The sequence below is a fragment of the Hypanus sabinus genome, chromosome 6 (assembly GCF_030144855.1).
Source record: "Hypanus sabinus isolate sHypSab1 chromosome 6, sHypSab1.hap1, whole genome shotgun sequence".
Classification (NCBI taxonomy): Eukaryota; Metazoa; Chordata; class Chondrichthyes; order Myliobatiformes; family Dasyatidae; genus Hypanus; species Hypanus sabinus.
Window position 1 is genome coordinate 178896922 of NC_082711.1, and position 25233 is coordinate 178922154.

Below are 25233 nucleotides of genomic sequence, written 5' to 3' on the forward strand. Positions count from 1 at the left end.
AGCATCCTGGTCAATCTCCTCTGCACCCTCTCTAATCAAGGCAGCATCCTGGTCAATCTCCTCTGTACCCTCTCTAATCCAGGCAGCATCCTGGTCAATCTCCTCTGCAGCCTCTCTAATCCAGGCAGCATCCTGGTGAATCTCCTCTGCACCCTCTCTAACCCAGGCAGCATCCTGGTCAATCTCCTCTGCACCCTCTCTAATCCAGGCAGCATCCCGGTCAATCTCCTCCGCACCCTCTCTAATCAAGGCAGCATCCTGGTCAATCTCTTCTGCACCCTCTCTAATCCAGGCAGCATCCTGGTAAATCTCCTCTGCACCCTCTCTAATCAAGGCAGCATCCTGGTCAATCTCCTCTGCACCCTCTCTAATCCAGGCAGCATCTTGGTCAATCTCCTCTGCACCCTCTCTAATCCAGGCAGCATCCTGGTCAATCTCCTCTGCACCCCCTCTAATCCAGGCAGCATCCTGGTGAATCTCCTCTGCACCCTCTCTAATCCAGGCAGCATCCTGGTACATCCCGTCTGCACCCTCTCTAATCCAGGCAGCATCCCGGTCAATCTCCTCCGCACCCTCTCTAATCCAGGCAGCATCCTGCTCAATCTCCTCTGCACCCTCTCTAATCAAGGCAGCATCCTGGTCAATCTCCTCTGTACCCTCTCTAATCCAGGCAGCATCCTGGTCAATCTCCTCTGTACCCTCTCTAATCCAGACAGCATCCTGGTCAATCTCCTCTGCACCCTCTCTAATCAAGGCAGCATCCTGGTCAATCTCCTCTGTACCCTCTCTCATCCAGGCAGCATCTGGTCAATCTTCTCTGCTCCCTCTCTAATCCAGGCAGCATCCTGGTAAATCTCCTCTGCACCCTCTCTAATCAAGGCAGCATCCTGGTGAATCTCCTCTGCACCCTCTCTAATCCAGGCAGCATCCTGGTACATCTCGTCTGCACCCTCTCTAATCCAGGCAGCATCCCGGTGAATCTCCTCTGCACCCTCTCTCATCCAGGCAGCATCCCGGTGAATCTCCTCTGCACCCTCTCTAATCCAGGCATCATCCTGGTCAATTTCCTCTGCACCCTCTCTAATCCAGGCAGCATCCTGGTCAATCTCCTCTGCAACCTCTCTAATCCAGGCAGCGTCCTGGACAATCTCCTCCGCACCCTCTCTAATCCAGGCAGCATCCTGGTCAATCTCCTCTGTACCCTCTCTAATCCAGGCAGCATCCCAGTCAATCTCCTCTGCACCCTCTCTAATCCAGGCAGCATCCTGGTCAATGTACCCTCTCTAATCCAGGCAGCATCCTGGTCAATCTCCTCTGCACCCCCTCTAATCCAGGCAGCATCCTGCTCAATCTCCTCTGCACCCTCTCTAATCCAGGCAGCATCTTGGTCAATCTCCTCTGCACCCTCTCTAATCCAGGCAGCATCCTGGTCAATCTCCTCTGCACCCCCTCTAATCCAGGCAGCATCCTGGTGAATCTCCTCTGCACCCTCTCTAATCCAGGCAGCATCCTGGTACATCCCGTCTGCACCCTCTCTAATCCAGGCAGCATCCCGGTCAATCTCCTCCGCACCCTCTCTAATCCAGGCAGCATCCTGCTCAATCTCCTCTGCACCCTCTCTAATCAAGGCAGCATCCTGGTCAATCTCCTCTGTACCCTCTCTAATCCAGGCAGCATCCTGGTCAATCTCCTCTGTACCCTCTCTAATCCAGACAGCATCCTGGTCAATCTCCTCTGCACCCTCTCTAATCAAGGCAGCATCCTGGTCAATCTCCTCTGTACCCTCTCTCATCCAGGCAGCATCTGGTCAATCTTCTCTGCACCCTCTCTAATCCAGGCAGCATCTGGTCAATCTTCTCTGCTCCCTCTCTCATCCAGGCAGCATCCCGGTGAATCTCCTCTGCACCCTCTCTAATCCAGGCATCATCCTGGTCAATCTCCTCTGCACCCTCTCTAATCCAGGCAGCATCCTGGTCAATTTCCTCTGCACCCTCTCTAATCCAGGCAGCATTGTCCACTTTAACACACTCTAGTGTGTTCTGAGCAAATTTAATGGAGCTGCAACATTACCTCACTGCTCCCACGTTTTACATTTCACAACCCCGCTGATTCTGGGGTGGCCAAAGGTTCCCCACTCTCTACCTGCAGCAGACCCCGGTCCGGGTGCCCCGACTCACCGCTCCACATTGCTCGTGATCTCCTGCACCTCACTGACGAGGCGGTGCTGGGCCGGGTCTCGCACGAGCTCCACGTTGGGCCTTTTGGTCCTGGTTTCCAGGCGGGTCTGGGCCACCTGCAGGGGGCCCTCCTTGTCCATGATGGTCTTCCTCAGCAGCTCGATGTTCTTCTCCTGAGAAGAGATCTCACCCATGACCTGAGGAGGGCGGAGACGTGGTGAGAATGGCCAGAATACCAGAGTAAATTCATTATCAAAATACATCTACACCTCTGAGATTCATTTTCCTGCAGGCATTTGCAGGAATGAAAAGCAAAACGATAGAACTTATGAAAAACAAATAAAGACTGAATTACAACCAACACGCAAAAGAAGGCAAATAGTTCAAATGAATAAATAACACGAGTTGTAGAATCCTTGCGGGTGAGGCTGTAGTTCGGTTCAGAGTGGAGAGGAGTGAAGTTATCCACTCTGTCAGTTTGTAGAGCAATAACTGTTGGTGTGGGACCTCCTCCCCAGTGGTCACTGTGGCGAGAGCAGGTCTGGACGGTGGGGAGGGCTGCACACAGTGAACGAGTGGCAGCAGCCATTGACTGTGTAGAGAGGTTCTCTGGCCAGGTCAGTGTTTAGTATCTGTACCAGACGGGGCTGGTTTTTGCTGCTGTGGGTTGTTCTGATGAGCACTGTGGGCATGTTTGGAGGCTGCCCCCAGCACGCACTTGGATTATGAGTTGGTAATTCAGATGACACCTCTCACTGTTTCAATGTAAACGCGACGAGGGCAAGTGGCGGTGAGCATGCTTAATGGTAGAGGCCGCCATCTTGAGGGAAGTGGTCGACACGGAGGCATTGAGGTGCAAGGAGAAGGAATATGGAGTTGGGGTTAGGGGATGGTTTCATCTTGGGTATGGAGCCAGTGGAGACACGGTGGGACGGTGTTACGGGGGCGGAGACACGGTGGGACGGTGACACGGGGGCGGAGACACGGTGGGACGGTGTCACGGGGACGGAGACACGGTGGGACGGTGTCACGGGGACGGAGACACGGTGGGACGGTGTCACGGGGACGGAGACACGGTGGGACGGTGTCACGGGGGCGGAGACACGGTGGGACGGTGACACGGGGCGGAGACACGGTGGGACGGTGTCACGGGGGACGGAGACACGGTGGGACGGTGTCACGGGGGACGGAGACACGGTGGGACGGTGTCACGGGGACGGAGACACGGTGGGACGGTGTCACGGGGACAGAGACACGGTGGGACGGTGTCACGGGGGCGGAGACACGGTGGGACGGTGACACGGGGGCGGAGACACGGTGGGACGGTGTCACGGGGACGGAGACACGGTGGGACGGTGTCACGGGGACGGAGACACGGTGGGACGGTGTCACGGGGACGGAGACACGGTGGGACGGTGTCACGGGGACGGAGACACGGTGGGACGGTGACACGGGGGGGGGAGACACGGTGGGACGGTGTCACGGGGGCGGAGACACGGTGGGACGGTGTCACGGGGACGGAGACACGGTGGGACGGTGTCACGGGGGGGGAGACACGGTGGGACGGTGTCACGGGGGACGGAGACACGGTGGGACGGTGTCACGGGGGCGGAGACACGGTGGGAAGGTGTCACGGGGGCGGAGACACGGTGGGACGGTGACACGGGGGCGGAGACACGGTGGGACGGTGTCACGGGGGGGAGACACGGTGGGACGGTGTCACGGGGGGTGGAGACACGGTGGGACGGTGTCACGGGGGGGGGAGACACGGTGGGACGGTGTCACGGGGGGAGACACGGTGGGACGGTGTCACGGGGGGAGACACGGTGGGACGGTGTCACGGGGGGACGGAGACACGGTGGGACGTTGTCACGGGGGGGAGACACGGTGGGACGGTGTCACAGGGAGAGAGACACGGTGGGACGCTGTCACGGGGGGGGGACGGAGACACGGTGGGACGGTGTCACGGGGGACAGAGACATGGTGGGACGGTGTCACGGGGACACGGTGGGACGGTGTCACGGGGACACGGTGGGACGGTGTCACGGGGACACGGTGGGACGGTGTCACGGGGGGGGAGACACGGTGGGACGGTGTCACGGGGGACGGAGACACGGTGGGACGGTGTCACGGGGGCGGAGACACGGTGGGAAGGTGTCACGGGGGCGGAGACACGGTGGGACGGTGACACGGGGGCGGAGACACGGTGGGACGGTGTCACGGGGGGGAGACACGGTGGGACGGTGTCACGGGGGGTGGAGACACGGTGGGACGGTGTCACGGGGGGGGGAGACACGGTGGGACGGTGTCACGGGGGGAGACACGGTGGGACGGTGTCACGGGGGGAGACACGGTGGGACGGTGTCACGGGGGGACGGAGACACGGTGGGACGTTGTCACGGGGGGGAGACACGGTGGGACGGTGTCACAGGGAGAGAGACACGGTGGGACGCTGTCACGGGGGGGGGACGGAGACACGGTGGGACGGTGTCACGGGGGACAGAGACATGGTGGGACGGTGTCACGGGGACACGGTGGGACGGTGTCACGGGGACACGGTGGGACGGTGTCACGGGGACACGGTGGGACGGTGTCACGGGGACACGGTGGGACGGTGTCACGGGGAGAGAGACACGGTGGGACGGTGTCACGGGGAGAGAGACACGGTGGGACGGTGTCACGGGGACGGAGACACGGTGGGACGGTGTCACAGGGGGTGGAGACACGGTGGGACGGTGTCACGGGGAGAGAGACACGGTGGGACGGTGTCACGGGGGGGCGGAGACACGGTGGGACGGTGTCACGGGGACGGAGACACGGTGGGACGGTGTCACGGGGAGAGAGACACGGTGGGACGGTGTCACGGGGACGGAGACACGGTGGGACGGTGTCACAGGGGGACGGAGACACGGTGGGACGGTGTCACGGGGACACGGTGGGACGGTGTCACGGGGAGAGAGACACGGTGGGACGGTGTCACGGGGAGAGAGACACGGTGGGACGGTATCACGGGGACGGAGACACGGTGGGACGGTGACACGGGGGGGGGTGAGACACGGTGGGACGGTGTCACGGGGGCGGAGACACGGTGGGACGGTGTCACGGGGACGGAGACACGGTGGGACGGTGTCACGGGGACGGAGACACGGTGGGACGGTGTCACGGGGGGTGGAGACACGGTGGGACGTTGTCACAGGGGACGGAGACACGGTGGGACGGTGTCACGGGGGGGAGACACGGTGGGACGGTGTCACAGGGGACGGAGACACGGTGGGACGGTGTCACGGGGGGGAGACACGGTGGGACGGTGTCACAGGGGACGGAGACACGGTGGGACGGTGTCACGGGGGGTGGAGACACGGTGGGACGGTGTCACGGGGGCGGAGACACGGTGGGACGGTGTCACGGGGGGGTGGAGACACGGTGGGACGGTGTCACGGGGCGGAGACACGGTGGGACGGTGTCACGGGGGGGGAGACACGGAGGGACGGTGTCACGGGGGGGAGACACGGTGGGACGGTGTCACGGGGGCGGAGACACGGTGGGACGGTGTCACGGGGACGGAGACACGGTGGGACGGTGTCACGGGGGGGCGGAGACACGGTGGGACGGTGTCACGGGGGACGGAGACACGGTGGGACGGTGTCACGGGGACGGAGACACGGTGGGACGGTGTCACGGGGACGGAGACACGGTGGGACGGTGTCACGGGGAGAGAGACACGGTGGGACGGTGTCACGGGGACGGAGACACGGTGGGACGGTGTCACGGGGACGGAGACACGGTGGGACGGTGTCACGGGGAGAGAGACACGGTGGGACGGTGTCACAGGGGGGGACGGAGACACGGTGGGACGGTGTCACAGGGGGGGACGGAGACACGGAGACACGGTGTCACGGGGGGTGGAGACACGGTGGGACGGTGTCACGGGGGGTGGAGACACGGTGGGACGGTGTCACGGGGGGTGGAGACACGGTGGGACGGTGTCACGGGGGGAGGAGACACGGTGGGACGGTGTCACGGGGGACGGAGACACGGTGGGACGGTGTCACGGGGACGGAGACACGGTGGGACGGTGTCACGGGGACGGAGACACGGTGGGACGGTGTCACGGGGGGGTGGAGACACGGTGGGACGGTGTCACGGGGGGGGTGACACGGTGGGACGGTGTCACGGGGGCGGAGACAAGGTGGGACGGTGTCACGGGGGACGGAGACACAGTGGGACGGTGTCACGGGGGGGGAGACACGGTGGGACGGTGTCACGGGGACGGAGACACGGTGGGACGGTGTCACGGGGGTTGGAGACACGGTGGGACGGTGTCACCGGGGGAGACGGAGACACGGTGGGACGGTGTCACAGGGGGGGACGGAGACACGGTGGGACGGTGTCACAGGGGGGGACGGAGACACGGTGGGACGGTGTCACAGGGGGGGACGGAGACACGGAGACACGGTGTCACGGGGGGTGGAGACACGGTGGGACGGTGTCACGGGGGGTGGAGACACGGTGGGACGGTGTCACGGGGGGTGGAGACACGGTGGGACGGTGTCACGTGGGACGGAGACACGGTGGGACGGTGTCACGGGGACGGAGACACGGTGGGACGGTGTCACGGGGACGGAGACACGGTGGGACGGTGTCACGGGGACAGGGACACGGTTGGACGGTGTCACGGGGACGGAGACACGGTGGGACGGTGTCACGGGGACGGAGACACGGTGGGACGGTGTCACGGGGTCGGAGACACGGTGGGACGGTGTCACGGGGTCGGAGAGACGGTGGGACGGTGTCACGGGGTCGGAGAGACGGTGGGACGGTGTCACGGGGGGGACGGAGACACGGTGGGACGTTGTCACGGGGGGGAGACACGGTGGGACGGTGTCACAGGGAGAGAGACACGGTGGGACGCTGTCACGGGGGGGGGACGGAGACACGGTGGGACGGTGTCACGGGGGACAGAGACATGGTGGGACGGTGTCACGGGGACACGGTGGGACGGTGTCACGGGGACACGGTGGGACGGTGTCACGGGGAGAGAGACACGGTGGGACGGTGTCACGGGGAGAGAGACACGGTGGGACGGTGTCACGGGGACGGAGACACGGTGGGACGGTGTCACAGGGGGTGGAGACACGGTGGGACGGTGTCACGGGGAGAGAGACACGGTGGGACGGTGTCACGGGGAGAGAGACACGGTGGGACGGTGTCACGGGGAGAGAGACACGGTGGGACGGTGTCACGGGGACGGAGACACGGTGGGACGGTGTCACAGGGGGACGGAGACACGGTGGGACGGTGTCACGGGGACACGGTGGGACGGTGTCACGGGGAGAGAGACACGGTGGGACGGTGTCACGGGGAGAGAGACACGGTGGGACGGTATCACGGGGACGGAGACACGGTGGGACGGTGACACGGGGGGGGGGGGAGACACGGTGGGACGGTGTCACGGGGGCGGAGACACGGTGGGACGGTGTCACGGGGACGGAGACACGGTGGGACGGTGTCACGGGGACGGAGACACGGTGGGACGGTGTCACGGGGGGTGGAGACACGGTGGGACGTTGTCACAGGGGACGGAGACACGGTGGGACGGTGTCTCGGGGGGGAGACACGGTGGGACGGTGTCACAGGGGACGGAGACACGGTGGGACGGTGTCACGGGGGGGAGACACGGTGGGACGGTGTCACAGGGCACGGAGACACGGTGGGACGGTGTCACGGGGGGTGGAGACACGGTGGGACGGTGTCACGGGGGCGGAGACACGGTGGGACGGTGTCACGGGGGGGTGGAGACACGGTGGGACGGTGTCACGGGGGCGGAGACACGGTGGGACGGTGTCACGGGGGGGGAGACACGGAGGGACGGTGTCACGGGGGGGAGACACGGTGGGACGGTGTCACGGGGGCGGAGACACGGTGGGACGGTGTCACGGGGACGGAGACACGGTGGGACGGTGTCACGGGGGGGCGGAGACACGGTGGGACGGTGTCACGGGGGACGGAGACACGGTGGGACGGTGTCACGGGGACGGAGACACGGTGGGACGGTGTCACGGGGAGAGAGACACGGTGGGACGGTGTCACGGGGAGAGAGACACGGTGGGACGGTGTCACGGGGACGGAGACACGGTGGGACGGTGTCACGGGGACGGAGACACGGTGGGACGGTGTCACGGGGAGAGAGACACGGTGGGACGGTGTCACGGGGGTTGGAGACACGGTGGGACGGTGTCACCGGGGGGGACGGAGACACGGTGGGACGGTGTCACAGTGGGGGACAGAGACACGGTGGGACGGTGTCACAGGGGGGGACGGAGACACGGTGGGACGGTGTCACAGGGGGGGACGGAGACACGGAGACACGGTGTCACGGGGGGTGGAGACACGGTGGGACGGTGTCACGGGGGGTGGAGACACGGTGGGACGGTGTCACGGGGGGAGGAGACACGGTGGGACGGTGTCACGGGGGACGGAGACACGGTGGGACGGTGTCACGGGGACGGAGACACGGTGGGACGGTGTCACGGGGGGGTGGAGACACGGTGGGACGGTGTCACGGGGGGGGGAGACACGGTGGGACGGTGTCACGGGGGCGGAGACACGGTGGGACGGTGTCACGGGGGACGGAGACACGGTGGGACGGTGTCACGGGGACGGAGACACGGTGGGACGGTGTCACGGGGGTTGGAGACACGGTGGGACGGTGTCACCGGGGGGGACGGAGACACGGTGGGACGGTGTCACAGGGGGGGACGGAGACACGGTGGGACGGTGTCACAGGGGGGGACGGAGACACGGTGGGACGGTGTCACAGGGGGGGACGGAGACACGGAGACACGGTGTCACGGGGGGTGGAGACATGGTGGGACGGTGTCACGGGGGGTGGAGACACGGTGGGACGGTGTCACGGGGGGTGGAGACACGGTGGGACGGTGTCACGGGGGACGGAGACACGGTGGGACGGTGTCACGGGGACGGAGACACGGTGGGACGGTGTCACGGGGACGGAGACACGGTGGGACGGTGTCACGGGGACGGGGACACGGTTGGACGGTGTCACGGGGACGGAGACACGGTGGGACGGTGTCACGGGGACGGAGACACGGTGGGACGGTGTCACGGGGTCGGAGACATGGTGGGACGGTGTCACGGGGTCGGAGAGACGGTGGGACGGTGTCACGGGGGCGGAGACACGGTGGGACGGTGACACGGGGGCGGAGACACGGTGGGACGGTGACACGGGGGCGGAGACACGGTGGGACGGTGTCACGGGGGGGAGACACGGTGGGACGGTGTCACGGGGGGTGGAGACACGGTGGGACGGTGTCACGGGGGGGGAGACACGGTGGGACGGTGTCACGGGGGGGAGACACGGTGGGACGGTGTCACGGGGGGAGACACGGTGGGACGGTGTCACGGGGGGACGGAGACACGGTGGGACGTTGTCACGGGGGGGAGGCACGGTGGGACGGTGTCACAGGGAGAGAGACACGGTGGGACGCTGTCACGGGGGGGGGACGGAGACACGGTGGGACGGTGTCACGGGGGACAGAGACATGGTGGGACGGTGTCACGGGGACACGGTGGGACGGTGTCACGGGGACACGGTGGGACGGTGTCACGGGGACACGGTGGGACGGTGTCACGGGGAGAGAGACACGGTGGGACGGTGTCACGGGGAGAGAGACACGGTGGGACGGTGTCACGGGGACGGAGACACGGTGGGACGGTGTCACAGGGGGTGGAGACACGGTGGGACGGTGTCACGGGGAGAGAGACACGGTGGGACGGTGTCACGGGGGGGCGGAGACACGGTGGGACGGTGTCACGGGGACGGAGACACGGTGGGACGGTGTCACGGGGAGAGAGACACGGTGGGACGGTGTCACGGGGACGGAGACACGGTGGGACGGTGTCACAGGGGGACGGAGACACGGTGGGACGGTGTCACGGGGACACGGTGGGACGGTGTCACGGGGAGAGAGACACGGTGGGACGGTGTCACGGGGAGAGAGACACGGTGGGACGGTGTCACGGGGAGAGAGACACGGTGGGACGGTATCACGGGGACGGAGACACGGTGGGACGGTGACACGGGGGGGGGAGACACGGTGGGACGGTGTCACGGGGGCGGAGACACGGTGGGACGGTGTCACGGGGACGGAGACACGGTGGGACGGTGTCACGGGGACGGAGACACGGTGGGACGGTGTCACGGGGGGTGGAGACACGGTGGGACGTTGTCACAGGGGACGGAGACACGGTGGGACGGTGTCACGGGGGGGAGACACGGTGGGACGGTGTCACAGGGGACGGAGACACGGTGGGACGGTGTCACGGGGGGAGACACGGTGGGACGGTGTCACAGGGGACGGAGACACGGTGGGACGGTGTCACGGGGGGTGGAGACACGGTGGGACGGTGTCACGGGGGCGGAGACACGGTGGGACGGTGTCACGGGGGGGTGGAGACACGGTGGGACGGTGTCACGGGGGCGGAGACACGGTGGGACGGTGTCACGGGGGGGGAGACACGGTGGGACGGTGTCACGGGGGCGGAGACACGGTGGGACGGTGTCACGGGGACGGAGACACGGTGGGACGGTGTCACGGGGGGGCGGAGACACGGTGGGACGGTGTCACGGGGGACGGAGACACGGTGGGACGGTGTCACGGGGACGGAGACACGGTGGGACGGTGTCACGGGGAGAGAGACACGGTGGGACGGTGTCACGGGGAGAGAGACACGGTGGGACGGTGTCACGGGGACGGAGACACGGTGGGACGGTGTCACGGGGACGGAGACACGGTGGGACGGTGTCACGGGGAGAGAGACACGGTGGGACGGTGTCACCGGGGGGGACGGAGACACGGTGGGACGGTGTCACAGGGGGGGACGGAGACACGGTGGGACGGTGTCACAGGGGGGGACGGAGACACGGTGGGACGGTGTCACAGGGGGGGACGGAGACACGGAGACACGGTGTCACGGGGGGTGGAGACACGGTGGGACGGTGTCACGGGGGGTGGAGACACGGTGGGACGGTGTCACGGGGGGTGGAGACACGGTGGGACGGTGTCACGGGGGACGGAGACACGGTGGGACGGTGTCACGGGGGACGGAGACACGGTGGGACGGTGTCACGGGGACGGAGACACGGTGGGACGGTGTCACGGGGGGGTGGAGACACGGTGGGACGGTGTCACGGGGAGGGGAGACACGGTGGGACGGTGTCACGGGGGCGGAGACACGGTGGGACGGTGTCACGGGGGACGGAGACACGGTGGGACGGTGTCACGGGGGGGAGACACGGTGGGACGGTGTCACGGGGACGGAGACACGGTGGGACGGTGTCACGGGGACGGGGACACGGTGGGACGGTGTCACGGGGACGGAGACACGGTGGGACGGTGTCACGGGGACGGAGACACGGTGGGACGGTGTCACGGGGTCGGAGACACGGTGGGACGGTGTCACGGGGTCGGAGAGACGGTGGGACGGTGTCACGGGGGCGGAGACACGGTGGGACGGTGACACGGGGGCGGAGACACGGTGGGACGGTGTCACGGGGGGGAGACACGGTGGGACGGTGTCACGGGGGGTGGAGACACGGTGGGACAGTGTCACGGGGGGGGGAGACACGGTGGGACCGTGTCACGGGGGGGAGACACGGTGGGACGGTGTCACGGGGGACGGAGACACGGTGGGACGGTGTCACGGGGGGTGGAGACACGGTGGGACGGTGTCACGGGGGCGGAGACACGGTGGGACGGTGTCACGGGGGCGGAGACACGGTGGGACGGTGTCACGGGGGGGGAGACACGGAGGGACGGTGTCACGGGGGGGGAGACACGGTGGGACGGTGTCACGGGGGCGGAGACACGGTGGGACGGTGTAACGGGGACGGAGACACGGTGGGACGGTGTCACGGGGGGCGGAGACACGGTGGGACGGTGTCACGGGGGACGGAGACACGGTGGGATGGTGTCACGGGGACGGAGACACGGTGGGACGGTGTCACGGGGAGAGAGACACGGTGGGACGGTGTCACGGGGAGAGAGACACGGTGGGACGGTGTCACGGGGACGGAGACACGGTGGGACGGTGTCACGGGGACGGAGACACGGTGGGACGGTGTCACGGGGACGGAGACACGGTGGGACGGTGTCACGGGGAGAGAGACACGGTGGGACGGTGTCACGGGGGGGAGACACGGTGGGACGGTGTCACAGGGGACGGAGACACGGTGGGACGGTGTCACGGGGGGTGGAGACACGGTGGGACGGTGTCACGGGGGCGGAGACACGGTGGGACGGTGTCACGGGGGGGTGGAGACACGGTGGGACGGTGTCACGGGGGCAAAGACACGGTGGGTCGGTGTCACGGGGGGGGAGACACGGAGGGACGGTGTCACGGGGGGGGAGACACGGTGGGACGGTGTCACGGGGACGGAGACACGGTGGGACGGTGTCACGGGGACGGAGACACGGTGGGACGGTGTCACGGGGGGGCGGAGACACGGTGGGACTGTGTAACGGGGGACGGAGACACGGTGGGACGGTGTCACGGGGACGGAGACACGGTGGGACGGTGTCACGGGGAGAGAGACACGGTGGGACGGTGTCACGGGGAGAGAGACACGGTGGGACGGTGTCACGGGGGGGTGGAGACACGGTGGGACGGTGTCACGGGGAGGGGAGACACGGTGGGACGGTGTCACGGGGGCGGAGACACGGTGGGACGGTGTCACGGGGGACGGAGACACGGTGGGACGGTGTCACGGGGGGGAGACACGGTGGGACGGTGTCACGGGGACGGAGACACGGTGGGACGGTGTCACGGGGACGGGGACACGGTGGGACGGTGTCACGGGGACGGAGACACGGTGGGACGGTGTCACGGGGACGGAGACACGGTGGGACGGTGTCACGGGGTCGGAGACACGGTGGGACGGTGTCACGGGGTCGGAGAGACGGTGGGACGGTGTCACGGGGGCGGAGACACGGTGGGACGGTGACACGGGGGCGGAGACACGGTGGGACGGTGTCACGGGGGGGAGACACGGTGGGACGGTGTCACGGGGGGTGGAGACACGGTGGGACAGTGTCACGGGGGGGGGAGACACGGTGGGACCGTGTCACGGGGGGGAGACACGGTGGGACGGTGTCACGGGGGGAGACACGGTGGGACGGTGTCACGGGGGGACGGAGACACGGTGGGACGTTGTCACGGGGGGGAGACACGGTGGGACGCTGTCACAGGGAGAGAGACACGGTGGGACGCTGTCACGGGGGGGGGACGGAGACACGGTGGGACGGTGTCACGGGGACACGGTGGGACGGTGTCACGGGGACACGGTGGGACGGTGTCACGGGGACACGGTGGGACGGTGTCACGGGGAGAGAGACACGGTGGGACGGTGTCACGGGGAGAGAGACACGGTGGGACGGTGTCACGGGGACGGAGACACGGTGGGACGGTGTCACAGGGGGTGGAGACACGGTGGGACGGTGTCACGGGGAGAGAGACACGGTGGGACGGTGTCACGGGGGGGCGGAGACACGGTGGGACGGTGTCACGGGGACGGAGACACGGTGGGACGGTGTCACGGGGAGAGAGACACGGTGGGACGGTGTCACGGGGACGGAGACACGGTGGGACGGTGTCACAGGGGGACGGAGACACGGTGGGACGGTGTCACGGGGACACGGTGGGACGGTGTCACGGGGAGAGAGACACGGTGGGACGGTGTCACGGGGAGAGAGACACGGTGGGACGGTGTCACGGGGACGGAGACACGGTGGGACGGTGTCACAGGGGGTGGAGACACGGTGGGACGGTGTCACGGGGAGCGAGACACGGTGGGACGGTGTCACGGGGGGGCGGAGACACGGTGGGACGGTGTCACGGGGACGGAGACACGGTGGGACGGTGTCACGGGGAGGGAGACACGGTGGGACGGTGTCACGGGGACGGAGACACGGTGGGACGGTGTCACAGGGGGACGGAGACACGGTGGGACGGTGTCACGGGGACACGGTGGGACGGTGTCACGGGGAGAGAGACACGGTGGGACGGTGTCACGGGGAGAGAGACACGGTGGGACAGTATCACGGGGACGGAGACACGGTGGGACGGTGACACGGGGGGGGAGACACGGTGGGACGGTGTCACGGGGGCGGAGACACGGTGGGACGGTGTCACGGGGACGGAGACACGGTGGGACGGTGTCACGGGGACGGAGACACGGTGGGACAGTGTCACGGGGGGTGGAGACACGGTGGGACATTGTCACAGGGGACGGAGACACGGTGGGACGGTGTCACGGGGGGGAGACACGGTGGGACGGTGTCACAGGGGACGGAGACACGGTGGGACGGTGTCACGGGGGGGAGACACGGTGGGACGGTGTCACGGGGGACGGAGACACGGTGGGACGGTGTCACGGGGGGTGGAGACACGGTGGGACGGTGTCACGGGGGCGGAGACACGGTGGGACGGTGTCACGGGGGCGGAGACACGGTGGGACGGTGTCACGGGGGGGGAGACACGGAGGGACGGTGTCACGGGGGGGGAGACACGGTGGGACGGTGTCACGGGGGCGGAGACACAGTGGGACGGTGTAACGGGGACGGAGACACGGTGGGACGGTGTCACGGGGGGCGGAGACACGGTGGGACGGTGTCACGGGGGACGGAGACACGGTGGGATGGTGTCACGGGGACGGAGACACGGTGGGACGGTGTCACGGGGAGAGAGACACGGTGGGACGGTGTCACGGGGAGAGAGACACGGTGGGACGGTGTCACGGGGACGGAGACACGGTGGGACGGTGTCACGGGGACGGAGACACGGTGGGACGGTGTCACGGGGAGAGAGACACGGTGGGACGGTGTCACGGGGGGGAGACACGGTGGGACGGTGTCACAGGGGACGGAGACACGGTGGGACGGTGTCACGGGGGGTGGAGACACGGTGGGACGGTGTCACGGGGGCGGAGACACGGTGGGACGGTGTCACGGGGGGGTGGAGACACGGTGGGACGGTGTCACGGGGGCAAAGACACGGTGGGTCGGTGTCACGGGGGGGGAGACACGGAGGGACGGTGTCACGGGGGGGGAGACACGGTGGGACGGTGTCACGGGGGCGGAGACACGGTGGGACGGTGTCACGGGGACGGAGACACGGTGGGACGGTGTCACGGGGGGGCGGAGACACGGTGGGACTGTGTAACGGGGGACGGAGACACGGTGGGACGGTGTCACGGGGACGGAGACACGGTGGGACGGTGTCACGGGGAGAGAGACACGGTGGGACGGTGTCACGGGGAGAGAGACACGGTGGGACGGTGTCACAGGGGACGGAGACACGGTGGGACGGTGTCACAGGGGACGGAGACACGGTGGGACGGTGTCACAGGGGACGGAGACACGGTGGGACGGTGTCACGGGGACGGAGACACGGTGGGACGGTGTCACGGGGGGCGGAGACACGGTGGGACGGTGTCACGGGGGACGGAGACACGGTGGGACGGTGTCACGGGGACGGAGACACGGTGGGACGGTGTCACGGGGAGAGAGACACGGTGGGACGGTGTCACGGGGGGGCGGAGACACGGTGGGACGGTGTCACGGGGAGAGAGACACGGTGGGACGGTGTCACGGGGGGGCGGAGACACGGTGGGACGGTGTCACGGGGACGGAGACACGGTGGGACGGTGTCACGGGGAGAGAGACACGGTGGGACGGTGTCACGGGGACGGAGACACGGTGGGACGGTGTCACGGGGACGGAGACACGGTGGGACGGTGTCACGGGGAGAGAGACACGGTGGGACGGTGTCACGGGGGGGCGGAGACACGGTGGGACGGTGTCACGGGGACGGAGACACGGTGGGACGGTGTCACGGGGAGAGAGACACGGTGGGACGGTGTCCCGGGGACGGAGACACGGTGGGACGGTGTCACGGGGACGGAGACACGGTGGGACGGTGTCACGGGGACGGAGACACGGTGGGACGGTGTCACGGGGGGGGGGAGACACGGTGGGACGGTGTCACGGGGGGGGGGGAGACACGGTGGGACGATGTCACGGGGGGGGGGAGACACGGTGGGACGGTGTCACGGGGAGAGAGACACGGTGGGACGGTGTCACGGGGACGGAGACACGGTGGGACGCTGTCACCGGGGACCGAGACACGGTGGGACCGTGTCACGGGGGACAGAGACACGGTGGGACGGTGTCACGGGGAGAGAGACACAGTGGGACGGTGTCACGGGGGGGAGACACGGTGGGACGGTGTCACGGGGACGGAGACACGGTGGGACGGTGTCACGGGGACGGAGACACGGTGGGACGGTGTCACGGGGACGGAGACACGGTGGGACGGTGTCACGGGGGACGGAGACACGGTGGGACGGTGTCACGGGGACGGAGACACGGTGGGACGGTGTCACGGGGACGGAGACACGGTGGGACGGTGTCACGGGGGACGGGGACACGGTGGGACGGTGTCACGGGGACGGAGACACGGTGGGATGGTGTCACGGGGGACGGGGACACGGTGGGACGGTGTCACGGGGACGGAGACACGGTGGGACGGTGTCACGGGGACGGAGACACGGTGGGACGGTGTCACGGGGACGGAGACACGGTGTGACTGTGTCACGGGGAGAGAGACACGGTGGGACGGTGTCACGGGGGGGCGGAGACACGGTGGGACGGTGTCACGGGGACGGAGACACGGTGGGACGGTGTCACGGGGAGAGAGACACGGTGGGACGGTGTCACGGGGACGGAGACACGGTGGGACGGTGTCACGGGGACGGAGACACGGTGTGACGGTGTCACGGGGACGGAGACACGGTGTGACGGTGTAACGGGGAACGGAGACACGGTGGGACGGTGTCACGGGGACGGAGACACGGTGGGACGGTGTCACGGGGAGAGAGACACGGTGGGACGGTGTCACGGGGACGGAGACACGGTGGGACGGTGTCACGGGGACGGAGACACGGTGGGACGGTGTCACGGGGACGGAGACACGGTGGGACGGTGTCACGGGGACGGAGACACGGTGGGACGGTGTCACGGGGGACGGAGACACGGTGGGACGGTGTCACGGGGGGGTGGAGACACGGTGGGACGGTGTCACGGGGAGAGAGACACGGTGGGACGGTGTCACGGGGTGGCGGAGACACGGTGGGACGGTGTCACGGGGACGGAGACACGGTGGGACGGTGTCACGGGGAGAGAGACACGGTGGGACGGTGTCACGGGGACGGAGACACGGTGGGACGGTGTCACGGGGACGGAGACACGGTGGGACGGTGTCACGGGGACGGAGACACGGTGGGACGCTGTCACGGGTGGGGAGACACGGTGGGACGGTGTCACGGGGGCGGAGACACGGTGGGACGGTGTCACGGGGGGGGGAGACACGGTGGGACGGTGTCACGGGGGACGGAGACACGGTGGGACGGTGTCACGGGGGACAGAGACACGGTGGGACGGTGTCACGGGGAGAGAGACACGGTGGGACGGTGTCACGGGGGGGGAGACACGGTGGGACGGTGTCACGGGGACGGAGACACGGTGGGACGGTGTCACGGGGGACGGAGACACGGTGGGACGGTGTCACGGGGACGGAGACACGGTGGGACGGGGTCACGGGGGACGGGGACACGGTGGGACGTTGTCACGGGGACGGAGACACGGTGGGACGGTGTCACGGGGACGGAGACACGGTGGGACGGTGTCACGGGGGACGGAGACACGGTGGGACGGTGTCACGGGGACGTAGACACGGTGGGACGGTGTCACGGGGACGGAGACACGGTGGGACGGTGTCACGGGGACGGAGACACGGTGGGACGGTGTCACGGGGACGGAGACACGGTGGGACGGTGTCACGGGGACGGAGACACGTTGGGACGGTGTCACGGGGACGGAGACACGGTGGGACGGTGTCACGGGGGCGGAGACACGGTGGGACGTTGTCACGGGGACGGAGACACGGTGGGACGGTGTCACGGGGGACGGAGACACGGTGGGACGGTGTCACGGGGGACGGAGACACGGTGGGACGGTGTCATGCGGGCGGAGACACGGTGGGACGGTGTCACAGGGGGCGGAGACACGGTGGGACGGTGTCACTGGGACGGAGACACGGTGGGATGGTGTCACGGGGACGGAGACACGGTGGGACGGTGTCACGGGGACGGAGACACGGTGGGACGGTGTCACGGGGACGGAGACACGGTGGGACGGTGTCACAGGGGACGGAGACACGGTGGGACGGTGTCACGGGGACGGAGACACGTTGGGACGGTGTCACGGGGGCGGAGACACGGTGGGACGGTGTCACAGGGGGCGGAGACACGGTGGGACGGTGTCACTGGGACGGAGACACGGTGGGACGGTGTCACGGGGACGGAGACACGGTGGGACGGTGTCACGGGGACGGAGACACGGTGGGACGGTGTCACGGGGACGGAGACACGGTGGGACGGTGTCACGGGGACGGAGACACGGTGGGACGGTGTCACAGGGGGGGACGGAGACACGGTGGGACGGTGTCACAGGGGGGGACGGAGACAGGGTGGGACGGTGTCACAGGGGGGGACGGAGACACGGTGGGACGGAGTCACGGGGGGTGGAGACACGGTGGGACGGTGTCACGGGGGGTGGAGACACGGTGGGACGGTGTCACGGGGGACGGAGACACGGTGGGACGGTGTCACGGGGGACGGAGACACGAAGGACGGTGTCACGGGGGCGGAGACACGGTGGGACGGTGTCACGGGGACGGAGACACGGTGGGACGTTGTCACGGGGGCGGAGACACGGTGGGACGGTGTCACGGGGACAGAGACACGGTGGGACGGTGTCACGGGGGACGGAGACACGGTGGGACGGTGTCACGGGGGGTGGAGACACGGTGGGACGGTGTCACGGGGGGGGTGGAGACACGGTGGGACGGTGTCACGGGGCGGAGACACGGTGGGACGGTGTCACGGGGACGGAGACACGGTGGGACGGTGTCACGGGGGGCGGAGACACGGTGGGACGGTGTCACGGGCGGGTTGGAGACACGGTGGGACGGTGTCACGGGGGGGGGTGGAGACACGGTGGGACGGTGTCACGGGGGACGGAGACACGGTGGGACGGTGTCACGGGGGACGGAGACACGGTGGGACGGTGTCACGGGGGGTGGAGACACGGTGGGACGGTGTCACGGGGGGGGTGGAGACACGGTGGGACGGTGTCACGGGGGGGGGTGGAGACACGGTGGGACGGTGTCACGGGGCGGAGACACGGTGGGACGGTGTCACGGGGGACGGAGACATGGTGGGACGGTGTCACGGGGACGGGGACACGGTGGGACGGTGTCACGGGTGGGAGACACGGTGGGACGGTGTCACGGGGACGGAGACACGGTGGGACGGTGTCACGGGGGGGCGGAGACACAGTGGGACGGTGTCACGGGGGACGGAGACACGGTGGGACGGTGTCACGGGGGACGGAGACACGGTGGGACGGTGTCACGGGGGACGGAGACACGGTGGGACGGTGTCACGGGGAGAGAGACACGGTGGGACGGTGTCACGGGGGGGCGGAGACACGGTGGGACGGTGTCACGGGGACGGAGACACGGTGGGACGGTGTCACGGGGAGAGAGACACGGTGGGACGGTGTCACGGGGACGGAGACACGGTGGGACGGTGTCACGGGGACGGAGACACGGTGTGACGGTGTCACGGGGACGGAGACACGGTGTGACGGTGTCACGGGGAACGGAGACACGGTGGGACGGTGTCACGGGGACGGAGACACGGTGGGACGGTGTCACGGGGAGAGAGACACGGTGGGACGGTGTCACGGGGACGGAGACACGGTGGGACGGTGTCACGGGGACGGAGACACGGTGGGACGGTGTCACGGGGACGGAGACACGGTGGGACGGTGTCACGGGGACGGAGACACGGTGGGACGGTGTCACGGGGGACGGAGACACGGTGGGACGGTGTCACGGGGGGGTGGAGACACGGTGGGACGGTGTCACGGGGAGAGAGACACGGTGGGACGGTGTCATGGGGGGGCGGAGACACGGTGGGACGGTGTCACGGGGACGGAGACACGGTGGGACGGTGTCACGGGGAGAGAGACACGGTGGGACGGTGTCACGGGGACGGAGACACGGTGGGACGGTGTCACGGGGACGGAGACACGGTGGGACGGTGTCACGGGGACGGAGACACGGTGGGACGGTGTCACGGGGACGGAGACACGGTGGGACGCTGTCACGGGGGGGGAGACACGGTGGGACGGTGTCACGGGGGCGGAGACACGGTGGGACGGTGTCACGGGGGGGGGAGACACGGTGGGACGGTGTCACGGGGGACGGAGACACGGTGGGACGGTGTCACGGGGACGGAGACACGGTGGGACGGTGTCACGGGGGACAGAGACACGGTGGGACGGTGTCACGGGGAGAGAGACACGGTGGGACGGTGTCACGGGGGGGGAGACACGGTGGGACGGTGTCACGGGGACGGAGACACGGTGCGACGGTGTCACGGGGACGGAGACACGGTGGGACGGTGTCACGGGGGACGGAGACACGGTGGGACGGTGTCACGGGGACGGAGACACGGTGGGACGGGGTCACGGGGGACGGGGACACGGTGGGACGTTGTCACGGGGACGGAGACACGGTGGGACGGTGTCACGGGGACGGAGACACGGTGGGACGGTGTCACGGGGGACGGAGACACGGTGGGACGTTGTCACGGGGGGGGGGAGACACGGTGGGACGGTGTCACGGGGACGTAGACACGGTGGGACGGTGTCACGGGGACGGAGACACGGTGGGACGGTGTCACGGGGACGGAGACACGTCGGGACGGTGTCACGGGGACGGAGACACGGTGGGACGGTGTCACGGGGGCGGAGACACGGTGGGACGTTGTCACGGGGACGGAGACACGGTGGGACGGTGTCACGGGGGACGGAGACACGGTGGGACGGTGTCACGGGGGCGGAGACACGGTGGGACGGTGTCACGGGGGCGGAGACACGGTGGGACGGTGTCACTGGGACGGAGACACGGTGGGACGGTGTCACGGGGACGGAGACACGGTGGGACGGTGTCACGGGGACGGAGACACGGTGGGACGGTGTCACGGGGACGGAGACACGGTGGGACGGTGTCACGGGGACGGAGACACGGTGGGACGGTGTCACGGGGACGGAGACACGGTGGGACGGTGTCACAGGGGACGGAGACACGGTGGGACGGTGTCACGGGGACGGAGACACGTTGGGACGGTGTCACGGGGGCGGAGACACGGTGGGACGGTGTCACAGGGGGCGGAGACACGGTGGGACGGTGTCACTGGGACGGAGACACGGTGGGACGGTGTCACGGGGACGGAGACACGGTGGGACGGTGTCACGGGGACGGAGACACGGTGGGACGGTGTCACGGGGACGGAGACACGGTGGGACGGTGTCACAGGGGGGGACGGAGACACGGTGGGACGGTGTCACGGGGGGGACGGAGACACGGTGGGACGGTGTCACAGGGGGGGACGGAGACACGGTGGGACGGTGTCACGGGGGGTGGAGACACGGTGGGACGGTGTCACGGGGGGTGGAGACACGGTGGGACGGTGTCACGGGGGACGGAGACACGGTGGGACGGTGTCACGGGGGACGGAGACACGGTGGGACGGTGTCACGGGGGACGGAGACACGAAGGACGGTGTCACGGGGGCGGAGACACGGTGGGACGGTGTCACGGGGACGGAGACACGGTGGGACGTTGTCACGGGGGCGGAGACACGGTGGGACGGTGTCACGGGGGGGGGTGGAGACACGGTGGTACGGTGTCACGGGGACAGAGACACGGTGGGACGGTGTCACGGGGGACGGAGACACGGTGGGACGGTGTCACGGGGGGTGGAGACACGGTGGGACGGTGTCACGGGGGGGGTGGAGACACGGTGGGACGGTGTCACGGGGCGGAGACACGGTGGGACGGTGTCACGGGGACGGAGACACGGTGGGACGGTGTCACGGGGGGGGGTGGAGACACGGTGGGACGGTGTCACGGGGGACGGAGACACGGTGGGACGGTGTCACGGGGGACGGAGACACGGTGGGACGGTGTCACGGGGGGTGGAGACACGGTGGGACGGTGTCACGGGGGGGGGGTGGAGACACGGTGGGACGGTGTCACGGGGGGGGTGGAGACACGGTGGGACGGTGTCACGGGGCGGAGACACGGTGGGACGGTGTCACGGGGGACGGAGACACGGTGGGACGGTGTCACGGGGACGGGGACACGGTGGGACGGTGTCACGGGGGGGAGACACGGTGGGACGGTGTCACGGGGACGGAGACACGGTGGGACGGTGTCACGGGGGGGGCGGAGACACAGTGGGACGGTGTCACGGGGGGGCGGAGACACAGTGGGACGGTGTCACGGGGGACGGAGACACGGTGGGACGGTGTCACGGGGGACGGAGACACGGTGGGACGGTGTCACGGGGGACGGAGACACGGTGGGACGGTGTCACGGGGAGAGAGACACGGTGGGACGGTGTCACGGGGGGGCGGAGACACGGTGGGACGGTGTCACGGGGACGGAGACACGGTGGGACGGTGTCACGGGGAGAGAGACACGGTAGGACGGTGTCACGGGGACGGAGACACGGTGGGACGGTGTCACGGGGGGCGGAGACACGGTGGGACGGTGTCACGGGGACGGAGACACGGTGGGACTGTGTCACGGGGACGGAGACACGGTGGGACGGTGTCACGGGGACGGAGACACGGTGGGACGGTGTCACGGGGGCGGAGACACGGTGGGACGGAGACACGGGGGCGGAGACACGGTGGGACGGTGTCACGGAGACGGAGTCACGGTGGGACGGTGTCACTGGGGGGGAGACACGGTGGGACGGTGTCACTGGGGGGGAGACACGGTGGGACGGTGTCACGGGGGACGTAGACACGGTGGGACGGTGTCACGGGGACGGAGACACGGTGGGACGGTGTCACGGGGACGGAGACACGGTGGGACGGTGTCACGGGGACGGAGACACAGTGGGACGGTGTCACGGGGGGGTGGAGACACGGTGGGACGGTGTCACGGGGGGGGAGACACGGTGGGACTGTGTCACGGGGGGGGAGACACGGTGGGACGGTGTCACGGGGGGGTGGAGACACGGTGGGACGGTGTCACGGGGACGGAGACACGGTGGGACGGTGTCACGGGGGGGGAGACACGGTGGGACGGTGTCACGGGGGGGGAGACACGGTGGGACGGTGTCACGGGGACGGAGACACGGTGGGACGGTGTCACGGGGGGGGAGACACGGTGGGACGGTGTCACGGGGGGGGAGACACGGTGGGACGGTGTCACGGGGACGGAGACACGGTGGGACGGTGTCACGGGGGGCGGAGACACGGTGGGACGGTGTCACGGGGGGGCGGAGACACGGTGGGACGGTGTCACGGGGACGGAGACACGGTGGGACGGTGTCACGGGGGACGGAGACACGGTGGGACGGTGTCACGGGGGACGGAGACACGGTGGGACGGTGTCACGGGGACGGAGACACGGTGGGACGGTGTCACGGGGACGGAGACACGATGGGACGGTGTCACGGGGGGACGGAGACACTGTGGGACGGTGTCACGGGGACGGAGACACGGTGGGACGGTGTCACGGGGGGGACAGAGACACGGTGGGACGGTGTCACGGGGGCAGAGACACGGTGGGACGGTGTCACGGGACGGAGACATGGTGGGACGGTGTCACAGTGGGGGGAGACACGGTGGGACGGTGTCACGGGGAACGGAGACACGGTGGGACGGTGTCACGGGGACGGAGACACGGTGGGACGGTGTCACGGGGAGAGAGACACGGTGGGACGGTGTCACGGGGACGGAGACACGGTGGGACGGTGTCACGGGGACGGAGACACGGTGGGACGGTGTCACGGGGACGGAGACACGGTGGGACGGTGTCACGGGGACGGAGACACGGTGGGACGGTGTCACGGGGGACGGAGACACGGTGGGACGGTGTCACGGGGGGGTGGAGACACGGTGGGACGGTGTCACGGGGAGAGAGACACGGTGGGACGGTGTCACGGGGGGGCGGAGACACGGTGGGACGGTGTCACGGGGACGGAGACACGGTGGGACGGTGTCACGGGGAGAGAGACACGGTGGGACGGTGTCACGGGGACGGAGACACGGTGGGACGGTGTCACGGGGACGGAGACACGGTGGGACGGTGTCACGGGGACGGAGACACGGTGGGACGCTGTCACGGGGGGGGAGACACGGTGGGACGGTGTCACGGGGGCGGAGACACGGTGGGACGGTGTCACGGGGGGGGGAGACACGGTGGGACGGTGTCACGGGGGACGGAGACACGGTGGGACGGTGTCACGGGGACGGAGACACGGTGGGACGGTGTCACGGGGGACAGAGACACGGTGGGACGGTGTCACGGGGAGAGAGACACGGTGGGACGGTGTCACGGGGGGGGAGACACGGTGGGACGGTGTCACGGGGACGGAGACACGGTGCGACGGTGTCACGGGGACGGAGACACGGTGGGACGGTGTCACGGGGGACGGAGACACGGTGGGACGGTGTCACGGGGACGGAGACACGGTGGGACGGGGTCACGGGGGACGGGGACACGGTGGGACGTTGTCACGGGGACGGAGACACGGTGGGACGGTGTCACGGGGACGGAGACACGGTGGGACGGTGTCACGGGGGACGGAGACACGGTGGGACGTTGTCACGGGGGGGGGAGACACGGTGGGACGGTGTCACGGGGACGTAGACACGGTGGGACGGTGTCACGGGGACGGAGACACGGTGGGACGGTGTCACGGGGACGGAGACACGTCGGGACGGTGTCACGGGGACGGAGACACGGTGGGACGGTGTCACGGGGGCGGAGACACGGTGGGACGTTGTCACGGGGACGGAGACACGGTGGGACGGTGTCACGGGGGACG

The 25233-nt window shown here is 68.2% G+C and overlaps 1 protein-coding gene across 2 annotated transcripts in view; it reads right to left on the reverse strand.

Annotated features, from left to right (window-relative positions):
- tekt1 (tektin 1) overlaps positions 1 to 25233 on the reverse strand; it is a 52765-nt gene that overhangs the window by 5860 nt on the left and 21672 nt on the right. For both annotated transcript variants that reach the window (XM_059973711.1, XM_059973710.1), the window contains one exon: positions 2178 to 2374. In XM_059973711.1, coding sequence (XP_059829694.1) covers positions 2178 to 2374 — 197 coding nt within the window. The remainder of the gene's footprint in view (positions 1 to 2177; positions 2375 to 25233) is intronic.